This window comes from Microtus pennsylvanicus, chromosome 12 (assembly GCF_037038515.1).
Source record: "Microtus pennsylvanicus isolate mMicPen1 chromosome 12, mMicPen1.hap1, whole genome shotgun sequence".
Taxonomy (NCBI): domain Eukaryota; kingdom Metazoa; phylum Chordata; class Mammalia; order Rodentia; family Cricetidae; genus Microtus; species Microtus pennsylvanicus.
Window position 1 is genome coordinate 29,572,474 of NC_134590.1, and position 14,601 is coordinate 29,587,074.

Genomic DNA, 14,601 nt, shown 5'->3' on the forward strand with positions numbered 1-14,601 from the left:
CCAGCAATACACAGAGGGAGTCTTCCCAAAGGCCCAGAAAGGGCAGATCTGCAGGGCCTCAGGGTATGGACCAGGTGGGGAGGTAGGGTGGGTGCTCAGACAAAGCACAGAACCAAAGTGACTAGGTGACCACAAGGGTCTAGGTGTGCTGAACATCAGAAAGTCTGAAACACCTCGGTGGTTGTTCTGTAGTGTTGGTCCTTCTTGACACTTGAGATCTCCATGAAATTCAGTGAACAGGTACCACAGTGACCTGATGATCTGCCAAGCTGATGAGATGGGGGCTGGAATATGATTTAGTTTGAATTAAAGACAGTAATGTAAAGTGGCATTTTCTGCATGTATTAATCATTGGAGTAAAATTCCTTCCTGCTATGCATGTAGTCATTGGGAATGATTTGTTATGTAGAATGACAAGAGCTGATGAAATCTGGTACCTCCATGCCTCTATGTATAGTGTTGATTTTCAAAGCTGTCCTGTGACAAATCCAGGTTATGCCAAACAAGTAGCCTTTGATTCCATTTAACCCGTGTGGGATGTCTTCCTGAGAATGTGGGTAGAAAAAGTCTGGAGACATATGCATGAAAACATGTTATTGCTGTTGAGAATGTAAATGCTGTCTTACCGTGGTTGTGTTTATTACATTTGTTATTGATAAGCAGTATTAGCTTGTTAATAAGACCAAGAATAAAATATAATTCTTGAAATCTGATGAAGATCTCTTTCTGATCAGGTGGTATTGCAGAAATACCAACAGAAGCAAAGCCGAGCAGCTCCTCAGGACGGAAGTAAGTGCTTCCTTCATTTTTCACGTTGTACTTCAGCATCCATTGATTTTACTGAATCCTTCGTGAGTGGCTCCATATACTTATTCCTAAAGCCTGAAGGGGCTGTGATCTAAATGCAAGCTGTATTTTTTGCATCCCTTAAAAGAGGGGATTGGAGCGTTAGTGTGCTGTATCGAAGAGCCACAAACTGAGTGGCTCAAACATCAGAAGTTCATCACTTCATAGTTTTGGAGACTTGTAATCCAAAGTCATAGTCAGTAAGATAGCTTGCTTCCGGGAGCTGTGGGAGAGGGCCTAGGTCCCTCTCCTTGCCTTGGGACCTCTGGGATGGTTTTAGTCAGTTGTTTTCAGTCTGTAAAGTAGGAAAGAAGCCAAGGTTCACAGCTCCCACATTTACGGTCTAGTTGTTTTACTTAGCGATAGCTCAAGGCCTCTTCTGGGTGCCAACACCAAGGCTTGGCTGAGTAGTGAGTATAGTTTATGTGACAGGGCTCATCCTCACTCCCCAGGATCCTGACTGGCTTCCCAGAGACCACACACCCCGAGATAGCTAGAGGGGGTGCCGAGTACCTTGGCAGCCTGGCCTTCAAATTCCTGTTTGCTACTGACTACCAGGTGACCTAGGGAAAGTTGTCTCATCTTTTTGTGTCCCCTTTCCTTATCTTAAAATAAAAGAAGAAAAACAAGACTGTTATTCAGATGACTGTCTGAGTATTAAATACATTTGTATATGAGGACATATTTAAAAAGAATCGGTTTCGGGGCTGGAGAGATGGCTCAGAGGTTAAGAGCACTGGCTCCTCTTTCAGAGGATCCGGGTTCAATTCCCAGCACCCACAAGGCAGCTCACAACTGTCTGTAACTCCAGTCCCAGGGAATCTGACACCTTTACACCAACTCACATGAAATAAAGTTAAATAAAATTATTTTTTTTTAAAAAAGAATCGGGTTTCAAAATGGTGGCTCTTGTTAATTTTTTTAACCAATGAAGTGATCATGATTGCTGTTTTTAATTGTTATCAGATAGGTTTGTGGGGCCTTACTTAATTCCACTGTCTTTCTTATGAATAAGAACAAAAGTTACTTTTCAACTATGAAACTCATTGTTCATCTTAAAACAATGTAAAAACTAAAGATAAGATATGATGCCATTGGTAGAGAAGTCTTTAAAATGTGTATCTTCCATTTCTTGCCCTTCAACTGGGAATCAGATGAGAATTTAACCATTACTCACTCAACATTGCTGGCATGTTTGAATCTCTGCTGAAGTTACTCGTCTTTTCTATATTGTGACACTTGACACTGAGCTGCCGGGGAATCCAGGGTTAACACATTCTTGTAAAGCGTGAGGTATTTGCAGGAGAAAGGCTATGTGGCTAGGAACTGATACTGAGAGGAGATGAAAACTCCTACCACACAGCAGAATGCTATGAACTGGGAACCCAGAAAGAGAGTCTCAATGATTGGTTTTCACAAGCCCAGGGCTTACAGCATAGTGGCACCGGCCTGGTGGCTCTGCCAAGGCCCTAAGGCACGCTAGCTTCAGGCCCACTTGAGTCTGCCTGAGAAACTGTAGTTGGGACAGAGTGAGTGTGCCCCTGTCATCTCCGAACCCCGGAGTGTGAGGCAGAAAGTCATGTGGGCGGACAGACTCAAGAGGCTCTATTGTTAGGCTGCTCTTGTGGACAGCACAAGATTTGCTACACAGAGGATGATAATAAAACGATAAGATTGAGCTCTTGAATCTTTGCCACATCCTTACTAACTGGAATTTTAAAAAGGACTGTCTTAATTTGGATTTTAGGATAAAGAGGGTGGCTTTATGGTGAGAGACTCCAGTCAACCAGGCTTGTACACGGTGTCGCTGTACACAAAGTTTGGGGGGTAAGTTGTTATGCTCTAGTTTTAAGCGCTTGCTGTCTTACTCGTTTTATGTGTGGAGTATGTGGGTGTGTGACGTGTGCGTGTTATGAATGTGTGGGTGCACCGGTGTCTACTGTACACGTGGACTAGACATGGACGTGCAGGCGTTTCCCTCACTGGTGTCTCTACCCATCTTCTTTATTTTATTGTATTTTCTGACCTCCTCACCAACTGGCTAGATTAGCTGGCTAGCGAGCTCTTGGGATCAGTCAGTCTCTCCCCACCACTCAATTCTGTGCCAACACTGCAGTTACAAGCATAGGCCAGCACATCTAGCTTTTATAGGTGTGCTGGGGGATCCGAACTCATGACCTTATACTTTCATAGCAGGCATTTTATCTGCTGAGCTATCTACTTAAGCCCCATATTTTTCTTTTAATTCAGAGTTTTTTATGAACTCCCTATGTTGCTTGAATGTGTTTCTAAGTTTCAAAGTAAGATGCTCCATGTCAGCATTAGGAGGAAAAAAAAATCTAATCTTCATTTCTAAAACCTGGCTATATTTTGTACTTATGGGTTTTTTTTCCAGAAAATTTCCCTGTAGTTTCTCATATCTATGTATGTGTGTGCACGCATACATGCTTGTTGAGAATAACTTTGGGAGATTTAGTAACATTCATTGGATAACTACTACACTCTGAGCTATGCACAAAAGAATCTACATTGAGTAGAGTAGGCTTAAGTAGTTTATTGAGGGCCGCAGACAGGCCTATAGGCAGCCATGGTACCATGAAAATAAGGAAGGGAACAGTTAGAATGTTATATTGCCGAGACACATTTCAATTATTCTTTTTTTTTAATTGAGAAAAGGAAAAAAAAACATTTCCCCCTCCTCCCAGCCTCCCATTTCCCTCCCCCTCCTCCCACCCTTCTCCCCTTCCCCCCACTCCTCTCCCCCTCCCTCTCCTGTCCAAAGAGCAGTCAGGGTTCCCTGCCCTGTGGAAAGTCCAAGGTCCTCCCCTCTCCGTCCATGTCTAAGAAGGTGAACATCCAAACTGGCTAGGCTCCCACAAAGCCAGAACATGAAGTAGGATCAAAACCCCGTGCCATTGTCCTTGGCTTCTCAGCAGCCCTCATTGTCCGCCATGTTCAAAGAGTCCGGTTTTATCCCATGCTTTTTCAGTCATAGTCCAGCTGGCCTTGGTGAGCTCCCAATAGATCAGCCCCACTGTCTCAGTGGGTGGGTGCACCCCTAGTGGTCCTGACTTCCTTGCTCATCTTCTCCCTCCTTCTGCTCCTCATTGGGACCTTGGGAGCTCAGTCCAGTGCTCCAGTGTGGGTCTCTGTCTCTATCTCCAGCCATCACCAGATGAAGGTTCTATGGTGATATGCAAGATATTCGTCAGTATTGCTGTAGGATAGGGTCGTTTCAGGTTCCCTATCCTCATCTGCCCAAGGAACTAACTGGGGACATCGCCTTGGGCTCCTGGGAGCCACTCTAGGTTGAAGTCTCTTGCCAGCCCTAAGGTCGCTCCCTTAACTAAGAATTGTGCTTCCATGCTCCCCTATCCAACCTTCCTTTATCCCACTCATCCTGCATTTCAATTATTCTTAAGTGACATCTAAGTTGAGACCTTACAGCAAGACAGGAAAAACCTGGGAGAAGGGACAGAGAGTTGCTAACTGAGCAGCGAGAGAAGCCATGGTGAGGTCAGGGAAGCATAGGGAATGTCTGTAGTGGATGTGGAATGACAGAGATAGCCGAAACAAGGGAGGGGAAGGCACCCGAGATGTGGAAGCAGACTCCGGATCACATAAAGGCCAAGGAACCCAGGCTTTACCCCAAGAGCAATTATGAATCATCCTGAATTTAAAGCATGAGATGACTAGAGATGATCTATATTCTAGAGCAATATCTACAGTAGAATGTAGACATTCTTAAATCTGGTCCATTCCCTTTGCAAAGGAGGGTGTTCTAGGCATTGCAGGTCTGTGTTTCCGTGGGCAGAAGCTAACAGTAAATTAAAATTCTACTGCTGCTGGCTGGAGATGGTATATGTTCTTGTTTCGTTCCCATGCAAGCGGCTGACTTTATTATTTATTATTATTATCACTTTCAAGACTTCGACAAGCTAAGAGCATGGGAAAATTCATATTTGTGTCGGGAAGAGAAGGAACAAGTAGGAAGAGATCCTAGTGAGGTTGCCCTGCAGAGAGCGTCGGCGAGTGACGTTCCAGAATCGCAATCTGGTACAATACAGCATTTTGTTTTGTCTTTTTAATAGGGAAGGTTCATCAGGTTTCAGACATTATCACATAAAGGAAACAGCAACATCTCCAAAGAAATATTACCTTGCGGAAAAGCATGCATTTGGGTCAATCCCTGAGATCATTGAGTATCATAAGCACAACGCAGCAGGTGAGTGAGCTATGAGCATTGGCGATCATGGGATCAGACACTGTGATGAATTCTTAGGTGAGTGAGTGGTGAAGACCCACGAGCATTAGTGACCACACTGTCAGCTACGGTGATGAATTCTTCAGAAGATAGGTGTCAAGTATGATTGGTGTAAAAATATTGCATATTAAGATTATTCTAGATCCAAAGAAAAATCAGAAATTGTATCAGTTTTCATAGAAATACTTTTTTCCATCACAGGAGTGAGTGTCTCTAATGTATGTGGATATTCACACCTCATAGCCTTGGCACTAAATGAAAATTCAGAGATGTGCCTACTTTAAGAGCAACCTAGGAGCCAGGCGGTGGTGGCGCAGCACTCGGGAGGCAGAGGCAGGCTCTGTGAGTTCAAGCCCAGCCTGGTCTACAAGAGCTGGTTCCAGGACAGGCTCCAAAGCTACCGAGCAACCCTGTCTCAAAAAACAAAACAACAAACAAACAAACAAGAAAGAGCAACCTAGGAGGCTGAGGTTGGAGGATCACTTGAGTCAGAGAGTTCAAGGCCAGTCTGGCTTACATAAGGAAGTTCCTCACCTCAACAAACAAATACGACGTGTGTAGCGTGGTCATAGAAGCTTTCAGATGAGCCAGGGTTTCTGTTCACATGGAAACTTTCCAAGGATCAGAGTGTAGTCCTCTCAACATATAGTGGGATTATGTGTGATAAAGCCTTCAGAAGTTGAAAATACCCTAAGTAGAAAGTCTATTTAGTACAGCTAATCTACTGAACATCCTAAGTGGCGTTCCATAGAATACATGGTCACATGTTTAGCTGGGAGTGAAGTTCATTACAGCTACACAGCTGCAAGGTATGCTGTCTTCCAATACTAGTCCAGGAGCAAAGAAAATTCACTGTCCTCAGAAAAGGTCTAGATTCCAAAAGGATGCTTTTCTCAGAACGCATGTTGCTTTGGCACCTTGCTAACACTGAGAAACTGTAAACTGAACCACTGAAGGCTGCAGAAGATCGGGGATCATGGCACACAGGTTTGTTTCAACAGCTTGAGTCTGTGTTACACCCAACACCAAACAAACAGCGGAAAATAAGGTGCCCACAGTGGGTTTCCAGCAGTTTTTACTTTAAAGGGACAAACAAGTAGGGTGTCCAGTAGCCAGCTGCTGAATTCTACCTGTGCAATTTGACTTGCAAGTTAATCAGAGGCCCTCTTCACAAAGTGTGTTGCTGTTTTGTGAGGTGATTTACTATTCATAAGATGACAGAAAGAATTACTGAGAAGTAAATAATTTACACACCACGGCATCCATACATTTAAAATACAGGGTTCAATGGCTTTTAGAATATTTACAGTGTGCCATCAATCACATCACCGTAATCTAATGTTTTGAACACTGTCATCATCCCCCAGAGAGATCTTGTACCCGTTAGCAGCTACTCATGCCCAGCCCTCTCCAGCCCAGCCCCAGGCAACCACTAATCCACTTTCTGTCTTAGTAGATTCGCCTGTTTTGAACAGTTCATAGAAATAGACTCATACATTTATACCGTGATAGGTATTTTTGGTTTTGTTTTGGTGCGTTGTAACATTTTTACATTTGTCCATGTTGTTTTGTGTATTCCTTTTTGAAATAATCAAAAAAGGCAAAAAATGATCAAGGCCTGACATATGGGAATTGTCCAGTATGCTGGATGAATTATTATGCAGAACCTTGCATAATATTTGCACAATTGTTAGGTTCCCAGCGCAGTTATAAGTCTGTGTTTAATTCTTAAATTACTTCCAATGTGAGGGTAATATTGCTACATGGCAAGGTAGACAATCCCTCTAACTCCCAGTCTTGAAAACTATCTTAACACATCTACCTTGACAAAATTTCTGCTTCGTCTGCTTGTGGAAACGAAGACGCAGCCAGGCGTGATGACTAGGGAAAAGGGAGCTAATGGGGATTCTGGACACTGTGAATTTCCAGGGTTCTTTATTTTTCTTTGTGTGTTTTGTTTTCTTCTATGATGCATTGACTGAACATATTCTTAGAGATTGCTTTGTGGGTTCTGCTCAAGTCTGACCTGTCCCAGGAAGGAAATCCCAAGGAAGTTGAAATCCCAAAACAGTCAGGCTGCCAGAGAAGGTGTCTACTCCCTTTTATTGACAGATTACAGTACATTGTGTGGACATTTAGGTTGTTTCCACATCTTGAATTTCATGACTAACAATGATTTGATAGTTGGATTTATGTGTTTGCATGGAAACAGAGTTCTGTTTCTTTGAGGTGCTTGTCAACAAGTGGGTGTTAGGTTGTTCTGTAATTCCATGTCCAATACTTGAGCAATTAAGACAGGCGTGGTGGCATATGCCTTTAATCCCAGCACTTGGCAGGCAGAGGCTGAAAGAATCTCTAAATTGGAGGCAACTGGTCTATAGATTAAGTTCCAGGAAAGCCACGGCTACACAGAGAACCCTGTCTTGAAAAACCAACAAAATAAAACAAAGCAGACTAACGAACAAACAAACCAAAAAAACCAACTTGAGGAACTAATTCTTTTATTTATTTATTTATTTATTTTCGAGACAGGGTTTCTCCGTAGCTTTTGGTTCCTGTCCTGGGAACTAGCTCTTGTAGACCAGGCTGGCCTCGAACTCACAGAGATCCGCCTGCCTCTGCCTCCCGAGTGCTGGGATTAAAGGCGTGTGCCACCAACGCCCTGCTGAGGAACTAATTCTTATCTGTTTTCTCCTTCCAAATTTTTTTTATAACTTTGTTCTGTTATTCTCTTGTTTTTATTATATTTCTTTTTCTACTTTTGTGCTCTTATATGTTTTGTTTTGTTTTTACCACTGCCGTAATTTACTTAACTGACATGGGTTTAGTGCCTACTTCATGAAAGAAAGCAACCCAGCCTTTGAGGAGAGCATGGCAGACATGCGACAGTCATCAATGAAGATGCACATATGGTTTTAAATTATGATGAGGTGTGCCGTGTGTGGGAACTGCAGACCTATGTGGGCTTTCCTGGAAGAGGGCCTCCGGTTTCTCCTCTGGGGCTCTGAATGGCAGAAAGGGTTTCCAGGGGTTGGCAGTCCTCACTGCTAGCGCCCCAGCTCGTGATTCCCATGCTGCTGTCACAAACACTGAGCTATAGCAGGGGACTCACTTTAATTTTTAGCAGACTAATAAAATAATCTTCCATAGTTCAGCTCTCATATTAGAAAAGATCATGAAGTCCCTGATAATAAACGTTGGCAATCTTTTAATATCCTTTGCAGTGTTAGAGGAGAGAGGGAGCTGGCCTTGTGCCAGATGAACACTGCATTTGAAAGGAAATATGTGGCATGACTGACCGCATGCTCTGTGGTGCCGTGTGTACGTGAAGAGGGGGTTTCAATAACAGGAGAATGAGTTTTTCCTACGCGCGTCTTGTTTAGCGTTGGACTAAGTCGCTTGAGTGAGATAAAGTTCACCTGCAACAGTTTCTTCACGTTTCAGGGCTTGTCACCAGGCTGCGGTACCCAGTTAGTACGAAGGGGAAGAACGCACCCACCACGGCAGGCTTCAGCTATGGTAACTATCATTTTGTAGTTGCGTTGGCAAGTTTCCCTTGGAAAGAATCCATCTTTACAATTATAGTTCTGTAGATGTGCAGAATCAAAACCCCACCACTACCATCCGGGGAAGTGGTGGCTAGAACCACAATTCTAGAGCGAATGCCCAGGCCCTGGCGGCCCCAACAGCCTGGGCTTGACAACCTGTCTCACAATGTCAGCCAAAGATGAGGGGTGGTGAAAAGCAGAGAGGAGGCTTGACATCGCGTACTGGGAAGAGGAACTGAAGGTGTCTTCTGGATACTCACATTCAAGGTTGTAACAGAGAAAGAACCGGGTCAGGGCAGAGAGCAGTCAAGTGTGGTCTGGTTGATAATTATCTCAAATCTGGTCCCACAACGTAGTCTGAAGAAGTCTTTATTGCTTGAAGCTGGTTCTCAGGAGCTGGCTGGTTGCTCCTGCTCCAGGGTGCAACCTTGCCATCGGGAATAACTGACTGTACCTGGACTGGATAGGCAGTCTGCCCTGAGAGGCCCTGCTATTCCTGGAATCAGAGGTAGACTGTAGGTTTCAGACAACTCCTGGAGATGTTGAGTGTCTTTTGGGCATCCAGATAGGATGTTGTAAAATCTGTAAGATGCTTCTGTCCCTCTTGCCTTTGCATCCCCATCCATGAAGGGGAGAAAGCACATTTGCAGTCTCCAGGCTTTAGACAGGTGCTCCTCACACATGTGTGTATGAATGAGACAGACACAGACAAAGGCAGAGACGCCAGGCCTTATCCCTGCTTGAGTCACCCTGTGGGCCCACGCGAGGAACCTGTGGTTTTAACCAAGGATTCTCTGGGTGCAAGTTATATAATTGTTTGTATTGCCTTGATAGAATGGGCTTTTAGATACTTTATAGTAAAACTAGATTTTCTGTTTTTTGTCATATATATATAAAACTTTCCATGGGTAAAAGCTAAGTATGTCACTGCTAAGACCGTTGCTGCCATGGTTCTCCCTGGCCGCTCTGTCTTCTGGTCATTATTACTGTATTGTCCAGGACTATAGCGTTGGTCTTGCTTAGAACATTTCTTTTCCCCACAGACTTACACTGCTCTTCTTCTTAAAGATCTCCTTCTCTCATCTGTCTTACAGAGAAGTGGGAGATCAACCCATCCGAGCTGACCTTCATGAGGGAGCTGGGGAGTGGACTGTTTGGAGTGGTGCGGCTTGGCAAGTGGCGAGCCCAGTACAAAGTAGCCATCAAAGCTATTCGGGAAGGTGCCATGTGCGAGGAGGATTTTATAGAAGAAGCTAAAGTCATGATGTAAGTTTCTTTCTACTATTATCACCACTCTTATTATTATTAATATCATATTATTATTATTACTTTTATGTGTATGAGTGTTTTGCCTGCATGTATGCCTGTGTATTGTATGTATGCAGTGTCTGCAGAGGCCAGAGTGGGCATCAGATCCACCTGGTGTTATAGATGATTATTAGCCATCATGTGGGTGCTGGGACTTGAACTCAGGTCCTCTGGAAGAGTAACCAGTGCTCTTAGCCACCGAACCATCTCTCTAGTCCCCATGGTGTAAGTTTCTAGCTTCTACCCGGTCCCCCCTTTTGTATGAACAATTGGCCCCACCCAGCACACACGCCTGCTGGTTTCTTTTCCTGTGGTAACTCTCTATATGTCTGTCCCCGTTCCCAGGAAGCTAACGCACCCCAAGCTGGTACAGCTCTATGGTGTATGCACCCAGCAGAAACCCATCTACATCGTCACCGAGTTCATGGAACGGGGCTGCCTCCTGAACTTCCTCAGGCAGAGACAAGGCCATTTCAGCAGAGATGTGCTGCTGAGCATGTGCCAGGACGTGTGCGAAGGGATGGAGTACCTGGAGAGAAACAGCTTCATCCACAGAGACCTGGTAACCACGCCCCCTGCCTCCCACTCCCCGCGGAGTCCCACTCACTGGCTGAATTCTTTGTCACACTGCCTTAGCCAGTGAGCTGTGTAGCATTAGTCCCCTGCTTTTGTCCTTAGCAAAATTTCAACCATTTAAAACATGGTAAATTTCAATCGCTTGATAGTTTTCAAGGAAAAGACCTCTATTAAATCCAATAACTTACAGACTAATATCTTCAGGCAAGTTTCTGTGAATTAATTATTTGAGCTCTGGGGAAGATTCCCAGGAGATAGGTAGTCATAGCAGATTTATTCCGTGTCATTGTGTTACAGATAAGGATGGTAGCTTTGGAGAAGTGAACGTGGCTTGCCCATTGTGAGAAATGGGGAAGTTAGGCTTAGCGCTGACCTTCTGACCAGCTCTCAGGCTCTGTCCCGCCTCACACACTGTGAACAGAAACCACCAGAGAAATCCCTAGCTCACGTCCTTTATCTGTGAACTGCAAGGGAATTCCGGGACTTTTCATTGTTTCTGAAAATACTAGGAAAACAAAACCCCTGTTCTACGTGACTGTGGTGGACACACTTCTCAGTTCCCTCCTTTCCCCTCCTTTCTTCTCTCCCTTCTGTTTTCTCTCCCACCGTTTTCAGAATGAAGTAGCACAGCCCATCTTCCTTGAGTTCTTCCATCAGAACTGAGAGCGTTTGCATCGCCCCCTCCCCGCTTTAGTTTTAGCTTCCTTGTGATGGAGTCTGGGTCCATTTTTTCAGAGCAAGAGCAAGGCGTTGTGTTTTAACATCACCTCACACAGGCATAGTTTTCGTACCATACAGACACAAACTCGTACGGTCATTGTAATGCTGTTCCTATTTCCGTCTTACAGACAAAGGGAATGAGTGAAATTGGTTAAACTATATTCAGCAGTCAGGGAAATGGTGGAGGCAGGATTTGAACCCAGAGAGTTTGTCTCCAGGATCAGTGCTCTAACGGCTATGTTATCCTCTAGACTTAAAACAGAATAAAGAATTAAGGATTTGGCAACAGAAGACTTGGTCTCCTAGGTGTGTTAGAGGCTAGTACCGTATGCATTCTGTGAATTGGATTTGCAATTTACACATCATTGTTTTGTCATTACACTAGTATAACCTATAATTGAGGCAAAGGGTTTTGTAAAGCAGACGTGACATATGTCGTTAGTTTTGATGAGTGTGTGTAGCTGTGACAAAGGCTAATTGTCATATTGAAACTCACGAATGAAGCATCGTCCTTGTTTTTGTTCTTACAAAACGGATACAGCAGGAACACCTTCATGACTCTTGCACTTGTCTATGTACAATTTATTTTCTTGAAAACGAGTTTTGATATCTTTCGGGCCTGTGATACTGATATTAAACTCTGGCAGGTTTTTACCACACTTTAAAGTCTGCTGTGCCTGTCCCCTGGGGAAAGTAATTTCATGGGCTTGGGACTGACAGCGCTGTGGCTGTCCTCATGGGACCGTGCAGATAATTCAGGCAGAGGCTCATAAATGTGCTCAGAAGGAGGAAGCTGGTGTAAGGGGAGCTGCCACACAGAAAAGAATAAGCAGCTCAAGAAGCAGGGAGAAAACTACACCTCATCCCTTGGGTTGTGGCATTAAAAATATCATACTTGCTTCTGAGGAGTACTGTGCCATTCCACCAAATTAGTTTACTGAACCACAGAACTTTGAATAATAGAGCAAAAACCAAAAAAACCACTTGTTTGTGTTTTACCAGCTGAGTACATTACATCTTCATACATTAGAAACCTAATACATGATAAAGCAAACCCTGTGTGCACAGGAGCCTTTCTGTTGACTGTCGAGGTGAAGGCTCTCCGATGGCCTGTCACTTTGATGATTGTGTGTTTCTGCTGTTACCTGGAGATAATTCACCGCTAATCTAGATTACAGACTTCAAGGCGTGCTGTTGCTGTCGGTGAGAGAAATCACACATCCTATTAAGAATATGCCTGGTCAGGGAGGAAGGTTAGCAGGTCCACTGGTCCTCATTAAGGGTGATGTTAAATATGCATTGTGATACCTTGTGGCATCTCTGATCTTTATTTCTCCAGGTTGTTTCAGATTCACGTTAGAGGTACCGTCATTGGGATGTAAACAATTTATTTGGACACATTTATGGCGTTGGTTGTAGTCGGTTCTCTCTTTCTTTTCTGCCACCCAGCTCTGGAATAAATGCATGAGAACTTATTCTTACTCATGTCTGGCCCTAGCTGGCTTGTTTCTCACCAGCTTTTCTAACTTAACTTATCCTGTTTCTCTTTAACAATGTTTTGCCCCTGGGCTTTTTACCTTTCTTTATTCTGTATATCTTTATTTCCTTCTTACTATGTAGTTGGCTGTGTGACTGGGTGGCTGGCCCCTGGCATCCTCCTTTTCTTGCTCTTTTCTCTGTTCCCTAGATTTCCCCTCCTATTTATCCTCTCTGCCCGCCAGCCCCGCCTATTTCTCTCTCCTGCCTAGCTATTGGCCATTCACCTGTTTGTTAGACCAGTCAGGTGTTTTAGACAGGCAAAGTAACACAGCTTCACAGAGTTAAACAAATGCAACAGAAGAGAATGCAATACATCTTTCCATCATTTAACAAATAACCCACAGCATAAACAGATGTAACACACCTTAAACTAATATTCCACAACACATTTACAGCTTCTCTGATGTTGACTTTGTTATATTTACTAGAAATCGGACTTCTGTTTCCCCTTTATGGCAGGGCTTTCTGATAAATGTCATGTCATAATGTTGTTTTCCAGGCTGCCAGAAATTGTCTGGTGAATGAAGCTGGAGTTGTGAAAGTCTCTGACTTTGGAATGGCCAGGTATGGTTGAGTGCTGTGTGCTTCAGTGCTGGTCGCATTATTTTGAATAACTGATAAACATGGGAAGGTCTTGGGAGATAGCTTGGTGGGTAAACTGCTTGCACCCTAAACATGAGAACCTGAGTCTGACCAGAACCCAAGAAAAAAAATCCTGGGAGTGGTAGCTCATGCTTGTAATCCCAGAACTGGGAGGATTACAGGGATCTCTGCCTAGCCACACTAGATTAATTGCTGAACTCCAAGCCATTGAGAGAACCTATCTGAAAGTAGGTGGACCGTGTTCCTGGCCATGCTACCCAAGGTTGTCCTCTGTTCTCCGTAAGCATCCCTACCCCTACAACCTTCCCCTACTCTAGAACTGAAACAAAAGCTGGGGCTCTGGCTGTAGGGGTCCTTGCTTATAATCCAGTACTTGGAGGCAGAGGCCGGAGAATCAGGATTGCTAAGTCACTCTGGGCTATATAGCAGATTTGAGGCTAGCCTGGGCTACATGAGTCCATGCTGTTAAAAATGAACATGGGAATAACTTGAAGCAATAAAACAAAAGGGAAATCTCTTCAACTGTCCTGAGGTTAATGATACTAACTCTATATTGTGCTGCTAGTCAATCTCTCCACTAGATGGTGCTAGAGCCTATTCAATCTCTCTCTCTCTCTCTCTCTCTCTCTCTCTCTCTCTCTCTCTCTCACTCGCTTGCTAATTACATTCTTAGAATCTTCTGGAATGTTTTTGGTGATCCAGTTCTCAGTATAGCCACGTTTGTATTTTTTTAATCTCTTGATTTTTGTAACTTTAATATTGCTACGTAAGAAGCGTTTTGTGTGTCCTCTGTTTATTGAGTCATGGATATATAAGGGCAGGTGCATACCGTGTGAGAAGTCTAACCCTGTGGACTGCAGTGGAGACTAGGCTGGAGAGCCTGCCCACATGCAGCTTAAAGGCCAGAGGAAGGAGATACACAGACTTTGGAGTGCATGACTGTAACAGAGCCAGGGGTTGGCCAGCAAATGGTGGCCTGTCCGTCCAGTCTGTGTCTTTCTGTCTATCCTGTGAGTCAATGGTGGGCTTTTCTTTAAAAAAAAAAATAGTGAAAAGGAAGCTGAAAGTATATCAGGACACCTGAAAATTATCTGATGTTTGAGTCATTGTCCATTAAAACAAGTAGCGTTATCAAGACACACTGACTTGACCAATTGTTGATGGCCGTCGCTGGCCACTTTTATATTGCAGAAGCAA

The 14,601-nt window shown here is 44.0% G+C and overlaps 1 protein-coding gene across 3 annotated transcripts in view; it reads left to right on the forward strand.

Annotated features, from left to right (window-relative positions):
• Tec (tec protein tyrosine kinase) overlaps positions 1-14,601 on the forward strand; it is a 111,815-nt gene that overhangs the window by 93,554 nt on the left and 3,660 nt on the right. For all 3 annotated transcript variants that reach the window (XM_075943117.1, XM_075943118.1, XM_075943119.1), the window contains exons 10-16: positions 735-789; positions 2,594-2,673; positions 4,938-5,071; positions 8,555-8,629; positions 9,753-9,924; positions 10,312-10,528; positions 13,301-13,365. In XM_075943117.1, coding sequence (XP_075799232.1) covers positions 735-789; positions 2,594-2,673; positions 4,938-5,071; positions 8,555-8,629; positions 9,753-9,924; positions 10,312-10,528; positions 13,301-13,365 — 798 coding nt within the window. The remainder of the gene's footprint in view (positions 1-734; positions 790-2,593; positions 2,674-4,937; positions 5,072-8,554; positions 8,630-9,752; positions 9,925-10,311; positions 10,529-13,300; positions 13,366-14,601) is intronic.